Source organism: Onychomys torridus, chromosome 16, assembly GCF_903995425.1.
Source record: "Onychomys torridus chromosome 16, mOncTor1.1, whole genome shotgun sequence".
Lineage (NCBI taxonomy): Eukaryota > Metazoa > Chordata > Mammalia > Rodentia > Cricetidae > Onychomys > Onychomys torridus.
In genome coordinates, this window is record NC_050458.1 from 68,029,416 (window position 1) to 68,045,099 (window position 15,684).

General features: G+C 41.9%; 1 protein-coding gene across 4 annotated transcripts in view; it reads right to left on the reverse strand.

Moving 5' to 3' along the window:
- Cbx5 (chromobox 5) overlaps nucleotides 1-15,684 on the reverse strand; it is a 41,838-nt gene that overhangs the window by 13,696 nt on the left and 12,458 nt on the right. The window contains exons 1-3 of one of the 4 annotated variants that reach the window (XM_036208264.1): nucleotides 4,139-4,229; nucleotides 3,900-3,999; nucleotides 2,185-2,366 (exon numbers count right to left, since the gene is read on the reverse strand). In XM_036208264.1, the coding sequence (XP_036064157.1) occupies nucleotides 2,185-2,366; nucleotides 3,900-3,959 (242 nt within the window). In that variant the 5' untranslated portion in view covers nucleotides 3,960-3,999; nucleotides 4,139-4,229. Of the gene's footprint in view, nucleotides 1-2,184; nucleotides 2,367-3,899; nucleotides 4,004-4,138; nucleotides 4,230-15,684 lie in introns of those variants that run through there. The other 3 variants (XM_036208265.1, XM_036208267.1, XM_036208266.1) reach the window with 3 other exon arrangements.

Here is a 15,684-nt window from a genome sequence, read left to right on the forward strand (position 1 = left end):
CCTTGTCTACAAAAAATAAATAAATAAAAGTATTTTATTAAAATTCTTTTACAAAATGTAAAAAGGTGTATGTGTGACGGAGGCGGCTAGAATAGGGGGACATCAGAACTCTGAAACTGGAGTCACAGGCTACTGTGAGCTGTGGTACAAGGGTATTGGGAACCTAACTAGAGTCCCTTGGAAGAACAAGAAGCACTCATCTGCTGAGCCATGTCCCTAGTCCCAATCTCAGGCATTCATTTATGACAATGCTTATTCTATCTACCCCAACTTTCACCTCTGTACCTATGTTAGGTACCAGAAGTTCAAATAGTTTTTTGTTTGTTTGTTTGGTTGGTTTGGTTTTTTTTTTGAGACAGGGTTTCTCTGTGTAGCTTTGGAGCCTATCCTGGAACTCACTCTGTAGACCAGGCTGGCCTTGAACTCAGGGATCTGCTTGCCTCTGCCTCCAGAGTGCTTGGACTAAGGACTTGCTTTAAGCACCTTTCAAACATAAAAGTATTTCTAGCAGTGATTTAATGATAAGTCTAAGAACAACTTGGAATTCTTCAAGTATTATTTAAATTCCTATTTCACAGGGCTCTGCTCTCACATTCAATGGTTGTCATACCTGGTGAGTAGTGCTATCATTCTTCTTGAGAAATGTGGCGATGGAGCAGGGCTTGGGATGTAGCTCAGCTGGGAAGAGTCCTTGCCTAGCTATACAAAGTGCTACAAAATCCAGTGTGGTAGCCCAGAATCCCAGCACTTTGGAAGGTCAAAGTGATCTGCCCTTTACAAATTAAAAATATAAACCATCTTTTAGTGTGTATGCACACATATATGTATTAAATGTATATTCCTGAATGTGAGTGTGGGTATGTATAAGTGGAGGTCAGAGACCACCTTAGTCTTGGTCCCAGACTTCTACTTGTTTGAACAGGGTCAGACACAGGGCTATTCACTGCTGTGTCTGCCAGGCTAGGTGTCTCCGAGGCTTCCAAGGATTTTCTTCTCTCTGTCTGACATCTCAAAGTAAGACCACAGGGAGAGATGCATGTGCCTGGCTTTACATGGGTTCCAGTGATCTAAATTCAAATGCTCACACTTGCAATGAATGACAAGTGTGTCTACTCACACTCACTGAGAACTCTCAGTACTATGTCTTATCCCTGTTTCGTCTGTTTGTTTTCTTTTCCTGGCATACCTGAGGATCAAGCCAGGACCCTGAGTATGCTAGGTGAAAGCACTTTACTATTAAGCTACACCCACATCTTATCCCCATTTCATTATAGGGGAAAAAAAGATTACGAAATTAACCACTGGACTGCAGAAACGGCTCAGTGTTTAAGAGCACCGCCTGCTCTCCCAGACAACCATGGTTTGGTTCACAGCACTCACATGGCTGCTGCTCAGAACCATATTTAACTTCTGTTCTAGCTCATCTGATGCTCTCTGGACTGTGGGCACCAGACAACACAAAGGCAGTGCACAAATATACATGCAGGCAAAACACTCATACATACAAAATAAGAAAAAAAAATTGTTTTTGTTTTTTTGAGATAGGGTTTCTCTGTGTAGCTCTGGCTGTCCTGTAACTCACTTTGTAGACCAAGCTGGCCTTGAACTCAGAGAGATCCTCCTGCTTCTGCCCTGAGTGCTGGAAATAAAGTTGTGCACTACTACTGCCCAGCAAGAAAAGAATTTTTTAAAATTATAACAATAAAAGAAATTAGCCCAGTTCACCCACCTGTATTTTTTTGTTGTTGTTGTTGTTTTTTTTTTTTTTGTTTTTTGAGACAGGGTTTCTCTGTGTAGCTTTGGAGCCTGTCCTGGAACTCACTCTGTAGCCCAGGCTGGCCTTGAACTCAGAGATCCACCTGCCTCTGCCTACCGAGTGCTGGGATTACAGGCGTGCACCACCACCACCGGACACCCACCTGTATTTTAAAGGGTGGAACAAGAATCTGGTCCCAGGAAATCTGGCTCCCAAGGCTGTGCTCCCAACCAATTCCTTAAACTACCCCTCAAAAACAAGATCATTAAAACATCAGCTCCATGATGGGGAGACTATGTGGTCTGCTGCCTTTCTTGATTCTTACAGAAGTATGTAAATGGGAAAAAGACAGACAGTAGCTTATAGGCAAATAAACCAAAGTTTTCTACTTCCACAGAGTCCTAATGCCTGGAAAAGAAGGCACTTACTCAGAAAAGCCTTTCCACTTCAACAGATATTCCACTTGCCCCTTAACCATGCGCCTGTCTAACACCTTTTCCACGACGTACTCCTCCTCATCCTCTGAAGAAGAGCTGTCAGCTGTCCTCTTGGTTTTCTTTCCCATGTCGCACGTTGATCCACCTGAAGGACTATGGCCACCAGGTTCCTCCTGAAAAGGGGGAAAGACAAAATGGTTACAATCCATGAGGATTAAAACTGTCACTTCTTGATGGAATAGAGGGTACAATACAAGTGAGCCACATATCCTTCTTATTGGTCTACAATTATTCTAAGACAGGGCTACAAATTTAATTTGGAATGGGTCAATCCATATTTCCCTAAAAACAAGTTCTCTTCAGCTGAAGAGATCAAAATTATTAGATGGCACAATTGTTTAACTCCTTTAATTTTATATTACAGAAAAGCAAATAGCATGGTGTGTTATTCTCGACCATTTCTACATCTACTTGTGAGCCAGGAACTCAAAGAGAAATGTGGAAAACCTTCAATTAAAGGAACCAAGACAGAATAAAAATCTTTTCCTCTAAGGTGAAAAAAGGTCTTTATAAAAATGAAAAAGAAAAAAAGAAATCTTCCCCCTACACAACACTCAAAAGTAACTTTTCTGTACTCTGAGCATTTTGATCAGTCTCTTAGCAGCGCGCGCGTGCGCGCGCACACACACACACACACACACGCCCACCTGGGTCATCTCTCACCACATTTCTAATGACTTGGTACATTTTCCTTAAACAACTTGAGTCTGTCCCTTCAGAGTGTCCGTCAGCTCACAGTTCAGACACACTAAGCCTCCTTTTTAGCAAGCTCATTTGGGAATACAAGGGAAGAGGGCAAAGAAAAAACTTCAAAATTAGTTATTGGACTAGCCTGTAATTCCCAGGGCTCAATTAACCCAAATAGTTACATAGGTACCTTACCTCTTAACTGAAGCTGACTTTGGGCCAAAGGAAGAGGAAGGGAAAGAAATCTGGCCCCAGATTCTGCATCAACATGAAGCCTCCTCAGAACACAGAGGACTATTCATCGCCCAGGAAAGCCAGGGCAATGCATCACAAATGGAAATTGAGTTAAACTCAGAAATATGCACGTCAGAGGTACTCAACAGAAAATCTAGTTTTTAAAATTCCCACACTGTTGAACTATAATCATTTTTTTAAAAAATTCTTCCTTAATCATGGTACCCACAGTCTGGATTACCATATAGCAGGAATCAATATCTTAGCTGACTCCATTGTTATTTTGCTATAATCTATAAAGATGTTTTGCAGAGCATTCCCATCTTGGCCAGAAAGCCAACCTCAGGAATAGAAAGGGCAACTAATCTCAGAATTATGTTCAAGGCAAAGAAGTAGAAGTTGTATTTATCAATTTATTTCAAATTAAAATTTTAAGAAATCATTACAGGACTATAGTGTTGAAAATCCTACCTAAAGAACTTATTAACAGTAGGTAGGCCAGCCTCAAAAACTGCTTGTATTAATTTCTAACCTATATAATAACTTTGAGAGAGAAGGCATGGGGGAATGTAGGTAAAAGGTTTTCAAAAATCTTTCCATTAATTTAGAAGACTTCCAGGCATCAAAAATTATATTAAGGTTTATTTAAAATAAACAGCCTCCGACCTCACCACAGACAGGAAATGTCATATTCCAGAGAGTACCCCACCCCCCCCCCCACTCACCTTGGAATTTCCGGGAGCTGAGCAGTTTAGGTCAGAGCGCTGGGTTAAAACCAGCCCCATGTTGGAAGCATGCAGTTAAGCATTGTGGCTATGGCCTTCCCTGCCTCACCAGGAAGAAAAAAAACAAGGATTTACATATGTGTTCTACAGTTTGGGGGAGGAAAAGAATTTTTTTCTTTATACCTTCATGCTGAAGAGAAGCCCTAAGTAGACCAATAGGGGTTCCCTCCCTTACCTACCGGATCGCCCCAGTTCCTTCTTTCCCTCTGGGCTAACAGGAGGGGCCTCCCCTCCCAGGTCTGGGGCTTGGCGGGCTGGCAGCTCCCCCGCCCCCACCCAGCTGCCTGGGCGCCACTGCGCAGCTGTCCCAGTCCGTTGCCATGGCAACTGGCAGCCGTACTAGACTAAGAGGGAGAGGCAAATGAAAAAGTTGAAAGGCTTAACTTTCCTTTTCACTGCAGACTGGGTGGAGAAGTGAAGGCCAAGGTGCCTCCCTTGGCCTTAAGACTAAGGCGTTTAGAGCTCAAGGGAGTTAGTTCTTTGGATTACAAACCAAAATTTAGGATTATTCCTCTAAAAAAGCACTGTGAATTAATCAATAGCATGTTAGGACCTCCTAACAGGATCACAGCTCACTGGCAAAGGGGGAGGGGCAAAAGTAGGTTCTTCAAACAACAGACCAAGACAAACCACCCAAATCTAGACGCACTTTAGACAAAGCTTTTTCCACCATCTGTCACTGTACACAGTTTAAAAATTGCTTAAGGGAAAGAAGTAACAAGGAAACGGAGGGGGTAAAGTATTTTAATAATACTATGTAACTTTTCTTGTTTGAGAGAATTACAACACAACCAGAACCCCAAAACCTGAAGAAACAAGAACTGGGGATGGAATCCAGGGCCTGGGTCAGACTACTGAGCTATACATCCCAACCATTAAAGAACCTTTCAAAAAAAAAAAAAGATGAGAAAAACTTATAGGTTTAAATAAAGAGGGAGAGCAAGTTGGCCACAGCCGTTATGGTTAAATTTAAAATTTTTATTAGTTATCCTTGTAATGCTATAAAACAGACTTTTAGTAATTATAACCCCTAATATATTACTCATAATTCCTAAAACCCAAGGAAAGGAGGACATAATAAAACAGAGACCATTAACAGGAAGCAAAAAAATCAGGAACTCAAGGTCATGTACAACTAACACAGACAGTTCATGACCACCCTGTATTACATAAGGTCTAGTCTCAGAAGGAAAGAAAGAAAACCAGACTATAATACTGTGTCCTTTCACTTGGCTGTAACAAATGTTTTAGAGATCCAAAACCCTATTTGCTTCACATATGGGAATTTAAACTTTTTTGTGGCGTCAGAGCCTTATGCATGCTAAAGCAGCTTCCACGGGAGAGTAAGGAAAAGGGGGTGTTCTTTACTTTCTAAGGGCTAGAGAGATGAAGGAACAGGGTTCAGCTCCCAGCACCCACAGAGCGGCACACAACCACCTGTAAATCTAGTACCATGGGATCTGACACCCTCTTCTGGCCTCTGAGGGCAACAGGCATGGATGTGGTATAGACACATATGCAAGCAAACACTCATTCATATAAAATAAACATTTTAAAATTTCTTAAAAAATAAAAAAGAACTCCAAGTCGACATACCACAGAGACACACCACATCCATGTTACGGCAAACATACAACAGCTAAAAAACAGAACTAAATAACCTAGGTGCCCAGCAACAGAGGGATGGATAAATAAAATGCATATATACACTATGGAATCTCCTTCAGACATAAAGAATAAAGTTAAATCATTTTCAAGAAAATGGATGTAACTGGAGATGATCATATAAAAAGAAGCCAGTCTTAGAAAGATAAATATAGTATGTTGCTGTGGGAAATCTTTCTGTATGCTGTGAATATGTGTTGCTATGATTGGCCAATTAAAGAAGCTGCTCTGGCCTATGGGGAGTCAGGATATAGGCAGGCAAGAAATCCAAGAGAGAGACAGGAAGAGGAAGGGCAGCATCAGGAGTTGCCAGCCAGCCACAGAGGAAGCAAGATGTGAAGGCAGAACTGAGAAAAGGCACCAAGCCATATGGCTAAACATAAATAAGAATTATGGGTTAATTTAAGTGTAAGAGCTAGTTGGTAATAAGCCTGAGATAATGCTGAAGTTATAATAATATAAACTTCTGAGTGATTATTTTATAAGCGGGCCGTGGGACTGCGGGGGGGGGGGGGGGGGGGGGGCAGTTTGGCAGGACTAGAGAAACTTTCCAACTACAGTATGGTCTCTTAATGGCAACTCCTAGTTTTAATAGAAATACATAAAATCATGTATGTAGAACTAACACTGTGTAGAGGGAGAAGGGGAGACTAAAAAGAGGGCAAAAAATGGTAGGATAAGGGGGAGGGAGTGTGCTCAATATATCACATATACCTATATAAAAACTTAACAAAAGAAAAGAAGGCCCGCCTAGCATGGCGGTGTATGCCTTTACTCATAGTATCTAAGATCTCTAAGTTTAAGGCTAATGGGGGGTGGGGATGGGGGTTGCTTCAAAAGTAGAGAATGGTGATAATTTTGGCCATCAAACAGAAGTATCAGGGGTAGGGCGGTGGTGGCACAGGCCTTTAATCCCAGTACTTGGGAGGCAGAGGCAGGCAGATCTCTGTGGAGTTCAATGCCAGCCTGGGCTACCGTGCAAGTTCCAGGACAGCCAGAGCTGTTACACAGAGGAATCATGTCTCAAAAAACTAAACTAAACCAAACCAACCAGGAGTTTCAGAGTATGAGAGTTTTTGTGGTACTAAGGGTTGAATCTAGCACACTTCACACTCATAGGCAAGTGCTCTACCACTGAACAGTATCTCGTGTATTTCATTCATTCATTCATTCATTCACTCATTTATTTATTTATTTTATTTTCTTTCAGGGAAAGGGTCTCATCAAGTTAACCCAGTAAGTCCTTGAACTTACAATCTTCCTGCCTCAGCCTACTGACCTGTTAGTTGGCTTTCACCCATCCAGCAGCGCCTGTCTTAAGAGCAATTTTTTCCCCCCTGGAGCTGAGGGCTGAACCCAGGGCCTTGTGTTTGCTAGGCAAGCGCTCTACCACTGGGCTAAATCCCCAACCCCAGCCATTTTTTTTTTATTGCTAGAGAATTTCTCTAAGTTCATGAACTTTTGGGTTTTTGTCCGTGTCCATTTGTTGTCCCACGAATGCCAAAAGACAAAAGACAGCATCTGTTTCCCTGGCTGTCTTAGAACTCACTGTTTAAACCAGGCTAGTCATAGGTCTATCTCTGTCTGTCTCTGCCTCCTGAGTGCTGGGATTAGAGGTATACACCACTATTTGAGCACCATCAGCCTTTTAAATTATTTATATATATACATACATACATACTGTGGGGTATCATTCTGTATGCTGTGAATATTTGTTGTTCTGATTGGGTGATAAACTGCTGATTGGCCAGTAGCCAGGCAGTAAGTCTAGGTGGGGCAAGCAGACAAGGAGAATTCTGAAGGAAGAAGGGCTGAATCAAGAGTCACCAGCCAGGGAGGGGGGAGGACAGGGGAAACCCATGGCTGATATGTAAAATTAAATTAAATTATAAAAAAAAAAAAAACATGAAAAGATGTCACTTCAGCTTCAAGTAAAGAAGTTCTCCTTTCAACCAAAAAAAAAAGAGTCACCAGCCAGACACAGAGGAAGCAAGATGACAAGGCAGAACTGAGTAAAGGTACCAAGCCACATGGCTAAACATAGATAAGAACTATGGGTTAATTTAAATGTAAGAGCTAGTCAGTAATAAGCCTGAGTGAATGGCAATGCAGTTATAATTAATATAAGCATCTGTGTGTTTACTTGGGGGACATGAGAGGGAGAGATTTGTCCTGACCACTGGCCGGGCGGAACACAGGAAAACTTCCTACTACAATATATTGTGTGTGTGGATGCCTGCATGTCATAGTGTGCTTATGGATATCAAAGGACAACTTTTGGGAGCTGATTCTCTCCTTCCACTGTGTGAGTTCCAGACACTGAATGAAAATCATCAGGCAGGCTTGGCAGCAAACTTCTTTACCCACAGACCCATTTTCCCAAACAGTGTGGCAGTGTTCTGTGATGCTGCCAGCATTCAGAAGGTAAAAAAGAGAACTATCACTAGCTCACAAGTTTGAGGCCAGTCTAGGCTGTAATAAAACTGCCATAAAAACTAATGAGGTCTGGGAGATATGTCTCAGTGATTAAGAGAGCTTGCTGTTCTTCAGAGGACTAAGTTCTCAGCACTCATAACTACCTGTAATTTCAGCTCCAGGGGATCGGACGTCCTCTTCTGCCTTCCATGGGCACCACCAGGCACACACACACACCAAAAAACTTTTTTTTTAATCCCAATTCATTTCTTTCTTTTTCCATTTTTTTTTTTTTTTAAAGGCAGAGTCTGTATAACTGGTTATCTTGGAACTCACTCTTTTTTTGTTTTGTTTTGTTTTTTTCGAGACAGAGTTTCTGTGTAGTTTTGGTTCCTGTCCTGCATCTCACTCTGTAAAGCTGGCCTCGAATTCACAGAGGTACGCCTGGCTCTGCCTCCCAAGTGCTGGGATTAAAGTTGGAACTCACTCTTTAGCTTATACTGGCCTCAAACTCACAGAGATCCACTTGCTTCTGCCATCCCAGTGCTGGGATTAAATGTGTACACACCATCATGCCTGGTCTCATCTTTTCTGTTGGTGCCCACTAGGTTTCCTAGTGGCTGTACCAGCAGGACTGCATGGGAGGTTAATTGGACCATTGGCTTGGGTACCAGGTATTTGTAAGGGTCTAAATAGCAAGGGGGGGAGGTCTTTTCTCACCCCTTGGCATTGTTATAAACAGACCTTTAAAGATAAAACTCTGGGCTTGTTTAGATAAAGATCCAGGCCCATCCGAGTCTATCCTATGTTTTCTTTCTGCTTCTTAACCTAATTCCTGGGGTAAGTAAGAGTGGGGGCTGGCCCCCACCCTTTTCTTAACCTTTTGTAATTAAAGAATATGAAAATAACACTAAAGAAATTAAAATAGGGTCAAGGTAGGAACTTCCCATCTTGATCTTGAGCAAATAACCTTGATATCAAACCTCAGCATCACTGAAATAGGACAAACAGCTGGGAGCAACAGCAAAGGCCTGTAATCCTAGCACTTGGAGAAGCAGAGGCAGGGCCAGGTGGACTCACTGTTAAAAGCCAGCCTTGTTTACAGAATGAATTCCAGGCCAGTTAGAGATACATAAAAAGATCTTGTCTCAAAAGGAAAAAAAAAAAAAAAAGCCAGGGCTGGAGAGACAGCTCAGCAGTGAGGAGCACTGGTTGCTCTGCCAAAGGACCAGGATGAAGTCCCAGCACCTGCAAGGTGGCTTGACAACTGTCTGGAACTCCAGTCCCAGGGAGTCTGACACCCTCTTCTGACCTCTTCCGGCACAAGGCACAAGGGATCCACAGAAAGAACTGAGTTTATGTTGAAAGAGCTATATAACAGGAAGCCATCAAGATGGCTCAGTTTGCTACACAAGCCTGATGATGACCCAAGTTTGATCCCCAGGGCCCACACAAAGGTAGAAAGAGAGCAGTGACACTACAAAGTTGTCTTCTGACTGCTACACATTTGCCATAGTATGCATACCCAGCTACACAGTATACACACGTGCGTGCACATACACACAACAAAGGACAAAATAGTCTTCTTATCTACCTTTACCCTTATAAAACATCAGGAAATAAAAAACATCAGATATACTAACTCCTGTTCATCTCTAAGAGCAGCCTGAAGGGCACATGAGCCAAGGCCCCTTTCTCTATGGGAAATGGGTTTTGTAACAGCTGACAAATCAAATTGGCCTGATGCCAGGAGTCAGAGTCCAACCATAATATTCTTTAAAGAATGGCGTGCAACTGTCTTGTAAATCTCCTGGACAGTCACAGATCAGAAGCTGGCAAGGATGACGACATAGTTCTGATGGAATGTGTCTTATCTTAACCTTGAAGTTAACAGATCTCCTCAGGACCAGCAGTAAGAAATGAGAAATACATCCGGACATGGGAGGGGACATAATTCTCTTTTAGACAGTGCAACCCAGTGTATTAGGGTCAAATGAAACACAACGCCAGTCGGACAATTTAAGGCTAGTGCCTGGACCAGATAAAGCATCAAGACTGGTGGTTCAAGCTGAGCCTGGGAGAGAAGAGCATTCTGGTATGAGAAATGAGATATGGCTGGCAGGATGATGGAGTGATTAAAGCAGAATCCTGATATTATGGCAGAAGAGAGAACGAGCAACCTTATCCTTATGGAAATCTTCATGGGAAGGGGTAAGGAGCCTCTCAAGTTTCTAGAGAGCCTTTTAAAGGAAAACAGCTTTCAGTGTCTCTTGAATACTGATCTCTAGTAAAGGGATTATACACCATAGATTGCAGCAACTAGAGCCCATAGGGCTAAAAAAGAGCAGTACCAACAGGCCTTCCCATGAGCAACATTATAGGTACCTCAAGACAGAAGTCAGTCTTGGAAAAACATCAAAGAACTTCATGGTCAAGCAGAGTCAGACTCACAGAACAAACACTGACAAGGGAGTCTTTTTTTTTTTGCCAGAGCTGAGGACTGAACCCAAGGCCTTGCGCTTGCTAGGCAAGCACTCTACCACTAAGCTAAATTCCCAACCCTGACAAGGGATTCTTTAATGGATGAAATCTTTAAAAATCAAGGTGAGTGGTGGCCTTTAATCCCAGCACTCAGGAGGCAGAGGCAGGTGAATCTCTGAGTTCAAGGCCAGCCTGGTCTATACAAAGCAACTTTCAGGACAGCCAGGGATACACAGAGAAACCTTGTCTCAAAAAAGAACAAAACATGGGGTTGGGGATTTAGCTCAGTGGTAGAACGCTTGCCTAGCAAGTGCAAGGCCCTGGATTCGATCCTCAGCTCAAAAAAACAAAACAAAAAACTTCCAGACAGCAAGCCCGAGGTAAAAAGCAGTGAAGGGGATACACATTCAAAGCTCCTCCTTACCACATAGATTAATATGCTCTTGGTCAGTGGCCTCACATGGCCCAGGCTTCCTGCATCTCCCCTTCCTGCCTGACACGTTCTCTCTCTATATCTAAGTATGTTATCCTCCAATTTGCAGTAATCCTCCTGCCTCTGCCTCCCTAGTTCTGGGAGTACTGGCACATACCACTATACTCAAAGAGAAACAACAATTTCTTCCCTAAGGCCTTTGGGGAAAGACAGCAGTTCTGGGTAGCTGGGCATAGTAGTATATGCCTATAGTTCCCCAATACTTGAGAGGCTGAAGCAAGAAAGTCAGCATAAGTAAGAGGCCAGCCTGGGCTATAGTATAAGATCTTGTCTCAAAACACTACAAATAAAGCAAATTTTGCAGTTGATGGGAAACTTCAATTGTTGGTCACAGTGCTAACTTCTAGGAGCACTCTATGCAGACACACTTAAGAAATGAACAGAGGGGCTGGAGAGATGGCTTAGCGTTAAGAACACTGACTGCTCTTCCAGATGACCTGAATTCAATTCCCAGCACCCAAATGGTAGTTGGCAACTGTCTGTAACTCCAAGATCTGACACCATCCCACTGACATACATGCAAGCAAAACACCAGTGCACATAAAAATAATTTAAAAAAAAAATAGAAATGAGCAGACGCAAACAAGTTAAAAACTGCTAGTGTTTTCTGCTCTTTATGGATATTGAGTACCAATGGTCTTAGGAATGAAACACATACAGCATAAAGACAAAATACCCTCCATAAAGGGTATTTTATCTTGCACTGGATTTATGATTTCTATAGTATTGGTCATATGGCATTTTAACAAGACCATGGCACAGCTGCACATTACAGCTTTCCAGGTTGTCTCAGGTTTTGTTACATGGGTTGATAACTATCACTCCAGCTACATCAGAAGCAGATAAAGACCCAATTTAGGAGGAGTCAAAAGCTTTTAAAATATCTATGTAGAGGCTGGATTAGGAAAGAGTTGAAGAGGATTAACTGTGGCTATTAACAGCCCTATCATTAACAAACCACATACAAACAACACAAACTTTAGTAGAGAGGAAAGTGTCTACAGAGTATCCTCCCTGTGACTAGCAGTTAAAGTTCATAATCCTTTTAAACTCAGACTAAGTGGCTGAGGAAGTAGGCTAATAGTAAAGGGAATGTTTACCATATGCAAAGCTCTGAGTTCAATACCCAGTGCATCCCCCAAAATGAGAAGCGAAGGCATTGTTTCAACCAACTATATAACTACACTGAGGCTGAGTATTATTGGTTATATAAGCATCCTGCTACAATGAACAAAGAGTAAAGGATCTTTATTTGGTTTTTGTTTTTGAGACAAGGTCTCATTCTGTCTCATCCCTTAGATGGACAACAATCCTCCTGTTTGCTCCTTTTGTTCTTTCAGATTAAGACATAAGTTAAAGGCCATTCTATAATTCCATTTAGATGTATGTGCCCCTCCCCAAGTCTGACCTTTTTTTTGGGGGGGGGGGAGAGTTTCGAGACAGGGTTTCTCTGTGTAGTTTTGTGCCTTTCCTGGAACTCGCTTTGGAGGCCAGGCTGGCCTCGAACTCACAGAGATCCGCCTGCCTCTGCCTCCCCAGTGCTGGGATTAAAGGTGTGTGCCACCACCGCCTGGCTCTGACTTTTTTAAAAGACAGAGCACTAGTATGTAGCTCTGGCTGGCCAGAAAGCAAGGATAGATTCTCTATATCTGCCTCCCCAGTCCAGGGATTAAAGACGTGTGTTTACATGCCCAGCTGACCATTATTTTCTTTTTGTTTAAAACAAAGGAGAGTTGGAGGGTTAATAAAGATATATTAAGCCAGGTAGTGGTGGCACACACCTTTAATCCCAGCACTAGGGAGGCAGAAGCAAGTGGATCTCCCTGCATTCAAGGCCAGCCTGGTCTACAGAGTTCCAGGACATCCAGGGTTACACAGAGAAATTCACCACCCCCAAAAGATATATTAATAATGGCTTAAGCACATATAGAGAAAAGAAAGACATATCCAAGACCATGGCTTCTTTAAGAAGCACGTGGTGGGGGATGGAGGTGAATGAGACATAATCAAGACTGGGTATGCGTTCCTCAAGGGACAGTGGTCTTGACCACCTTTCTTTTATAAATGAATGTGGACTACAGACTCAATTCTCAGAACTGCTTGACATGTCAGTTTGATAAACTGGTATTTTTAGCAACAACACACAAATTCTTATTATCTCAAAATAAGGTTATTTGAATATTTTTCCCTCTTACTAAAATCTACTGATTTCTCCTCTTAAGTGTAAGTTGTAATGAAGTTTGGTTAGGGTACTGGTAAATTAATCCTTTACTGTATATGCAATTGCTCCAAGATTTATGAGAAAGTAAAACTTGGCATCGTTATTGGAAAATGTCTTCCAGATGGTGCTTTCTAACAATTCTACCTCTGGAATGTCCTCATCTTAAAGCCCCATTCTCAAGTGGGTATTAATCTCATACCCATGCCTCTCTTAATGTGGAAACATGAATTTATTAACCTGTCACCTTACACACACACACACACACACACACACACACACACCCTCATGATTTCATCATAAATAAATCTTAAGAAAAATGGGTAATAACAATGTTTGGGTAGATTACAATGAATTTATACATACCACTTTGGCAGATCATCCTTACAAAATATGGAAGTTGGGCTAGGTGTGGTGGTACACACTTATAATCCCAGCACTCTAGAGGCAGAGGCAGGTAGATCTTTTTGAGTTTGAGGCCAACCTGGCCTATATAGTGAGTTCCAAGTCAGCCAGGGCTATGTAGTAGACCTTATCTCAACAACAACAAAAAAGAAAAAAATAATAAAACAAAGTTAAAAGAGAAATGAAATGTTCCTCTACCTAAATAAAACCATGGACAGAAAACACTTTGCAAACATCACCCAAACTGGGGGGTGGGGTGGCAGTGGTGGCAAACATCTTCAACCCCAGCATTGAGGAGGCAGAAGCAGGTACATCTCTGAGTTTGAGGCTAGCCTGGTCTACAGAGTAAGTTCCAGGACAGTTAGGGCTACACAGAGAAATCCTGTCTTGAAAAACCAAAAAACAAACTAACAAACAAAACTCAGACTTTACCCTGGCATTGTTTGCAGTTTTGTTTTGGTTTTTCGAGGCAGGGTTTCTGTGTAGTTTTGTGCCTTTCCTTGAACTCACTTGGTAGCCCAGGCTGGCCTCGAACTCACAAAGATCCGCCTGCCTCTGCCTCCCGAATGCTGGGATTAAAGACGTGAGCCACCACCACCCGGCTTGATTGATTGATTGATTGATTTACTTACTTTTACTTACTTACTATTTATTTACTTATTTATTTGAGCTGAGGATTGAACCCAGGGCCTTGCGCTTGCAAGGCTCTACCACTGAGCTAAATCCCCAACTGTTTGCAGTTTTTAGACTTAAAGAGCTTAGGGCTTACAAAGACCCCTTCAGGTCATTTCAACCAATCATCTATTTTTAAGGAAGAGCCTATACATACTAAGTCAGACAATTTAGACTTGTTCAATAACCTGTTCAGCAAAGACATTCAAAAGACATAAAAATTAACTTATATAACCATAATCTAAAATATTTCTAATTTAACAGTTGAGATTTATTTAAGATTATATACTACAATCTGATTGATGCATGCTGACAAGAAAGGAATCTTTACATGATTAAAGTAAGAAACACCTCAGATGGTAAAACTTCAGGAAATAAAGAGAACATTCCTTCAACATATGGCACAGTTCTGTGCGTGGCCATCACCTTGGTGTTTTTGCAACATGAATTATATTGAAGTCACACCCTACATTTTAGATAAATAAAATCAAGCCAGTATTGAATTTTTCTCATCCATACAAGGGTATCCTTGGCAGCTCCTGGGCCATCTATTATGATCCTGACCAATTCTGCTTTCTGGCAATTTAAAAGCTGTAAAGAAAAAAACCACCATAATGGGTGATGACAGGAGGAACAAACCCACACCAGAAGTTATTGAACCTTGCAGGTCTTTGCAAGTGTCTCTATTGGCATTTAAGTGTGAGTTACTATGGCACAATATAATAAAAGTGTGCTCTATACTTCAAATATATCGATAGTTAAATGCAAAGAAAGGCCACCATCAGATAAATGACTGAGAGGATGGCTGATCTCAGACCACCTAGCTCTTCAAGTGTTTCGATGTGCTATTTAAGCAAAGTAAGAATTTTCTTGTTGTCCAGTTTCCAACCACATTCCCAATTCAAATCCTGTGCCAAAGAGATGATTAATATAGTCATTCTGTTCCTTTTCTAAAACTGTTTAGCTGGCTGTGGGATATTTATTAAGAGCCTCGTAAGTGTCAAGCACTGCATTGGCACTAAATCTGCTGTCTTCACCCTGTGGGCTAAAATAATCTGAGTTTCCCTTGAGTTAAGTCAGTGCTCCACAAAGGTTGCCCCCTCCCCACCACCACCACCAAAAAGGACTACACAGGTTCTGGAAGCAGCACCTTAGCTGCTAATGAGCAGTATATGGCTGAGGGTTCAACTCCCAATACCACCAAGTCAAACCAAAAGATCAGAAAGGCAATATGTTTGCCAAATTAGTGGCCCTCAGGAGGCTGAAGGAAAAGGATCATTGAGGCTCAAGGCCAGCCTGGGCTACATAGTGAGTTCTACCACAGCCTTAAGCTACAGTGTAACTGTCACAAAAGGAAAAGTAAAGGCTACTTAAAA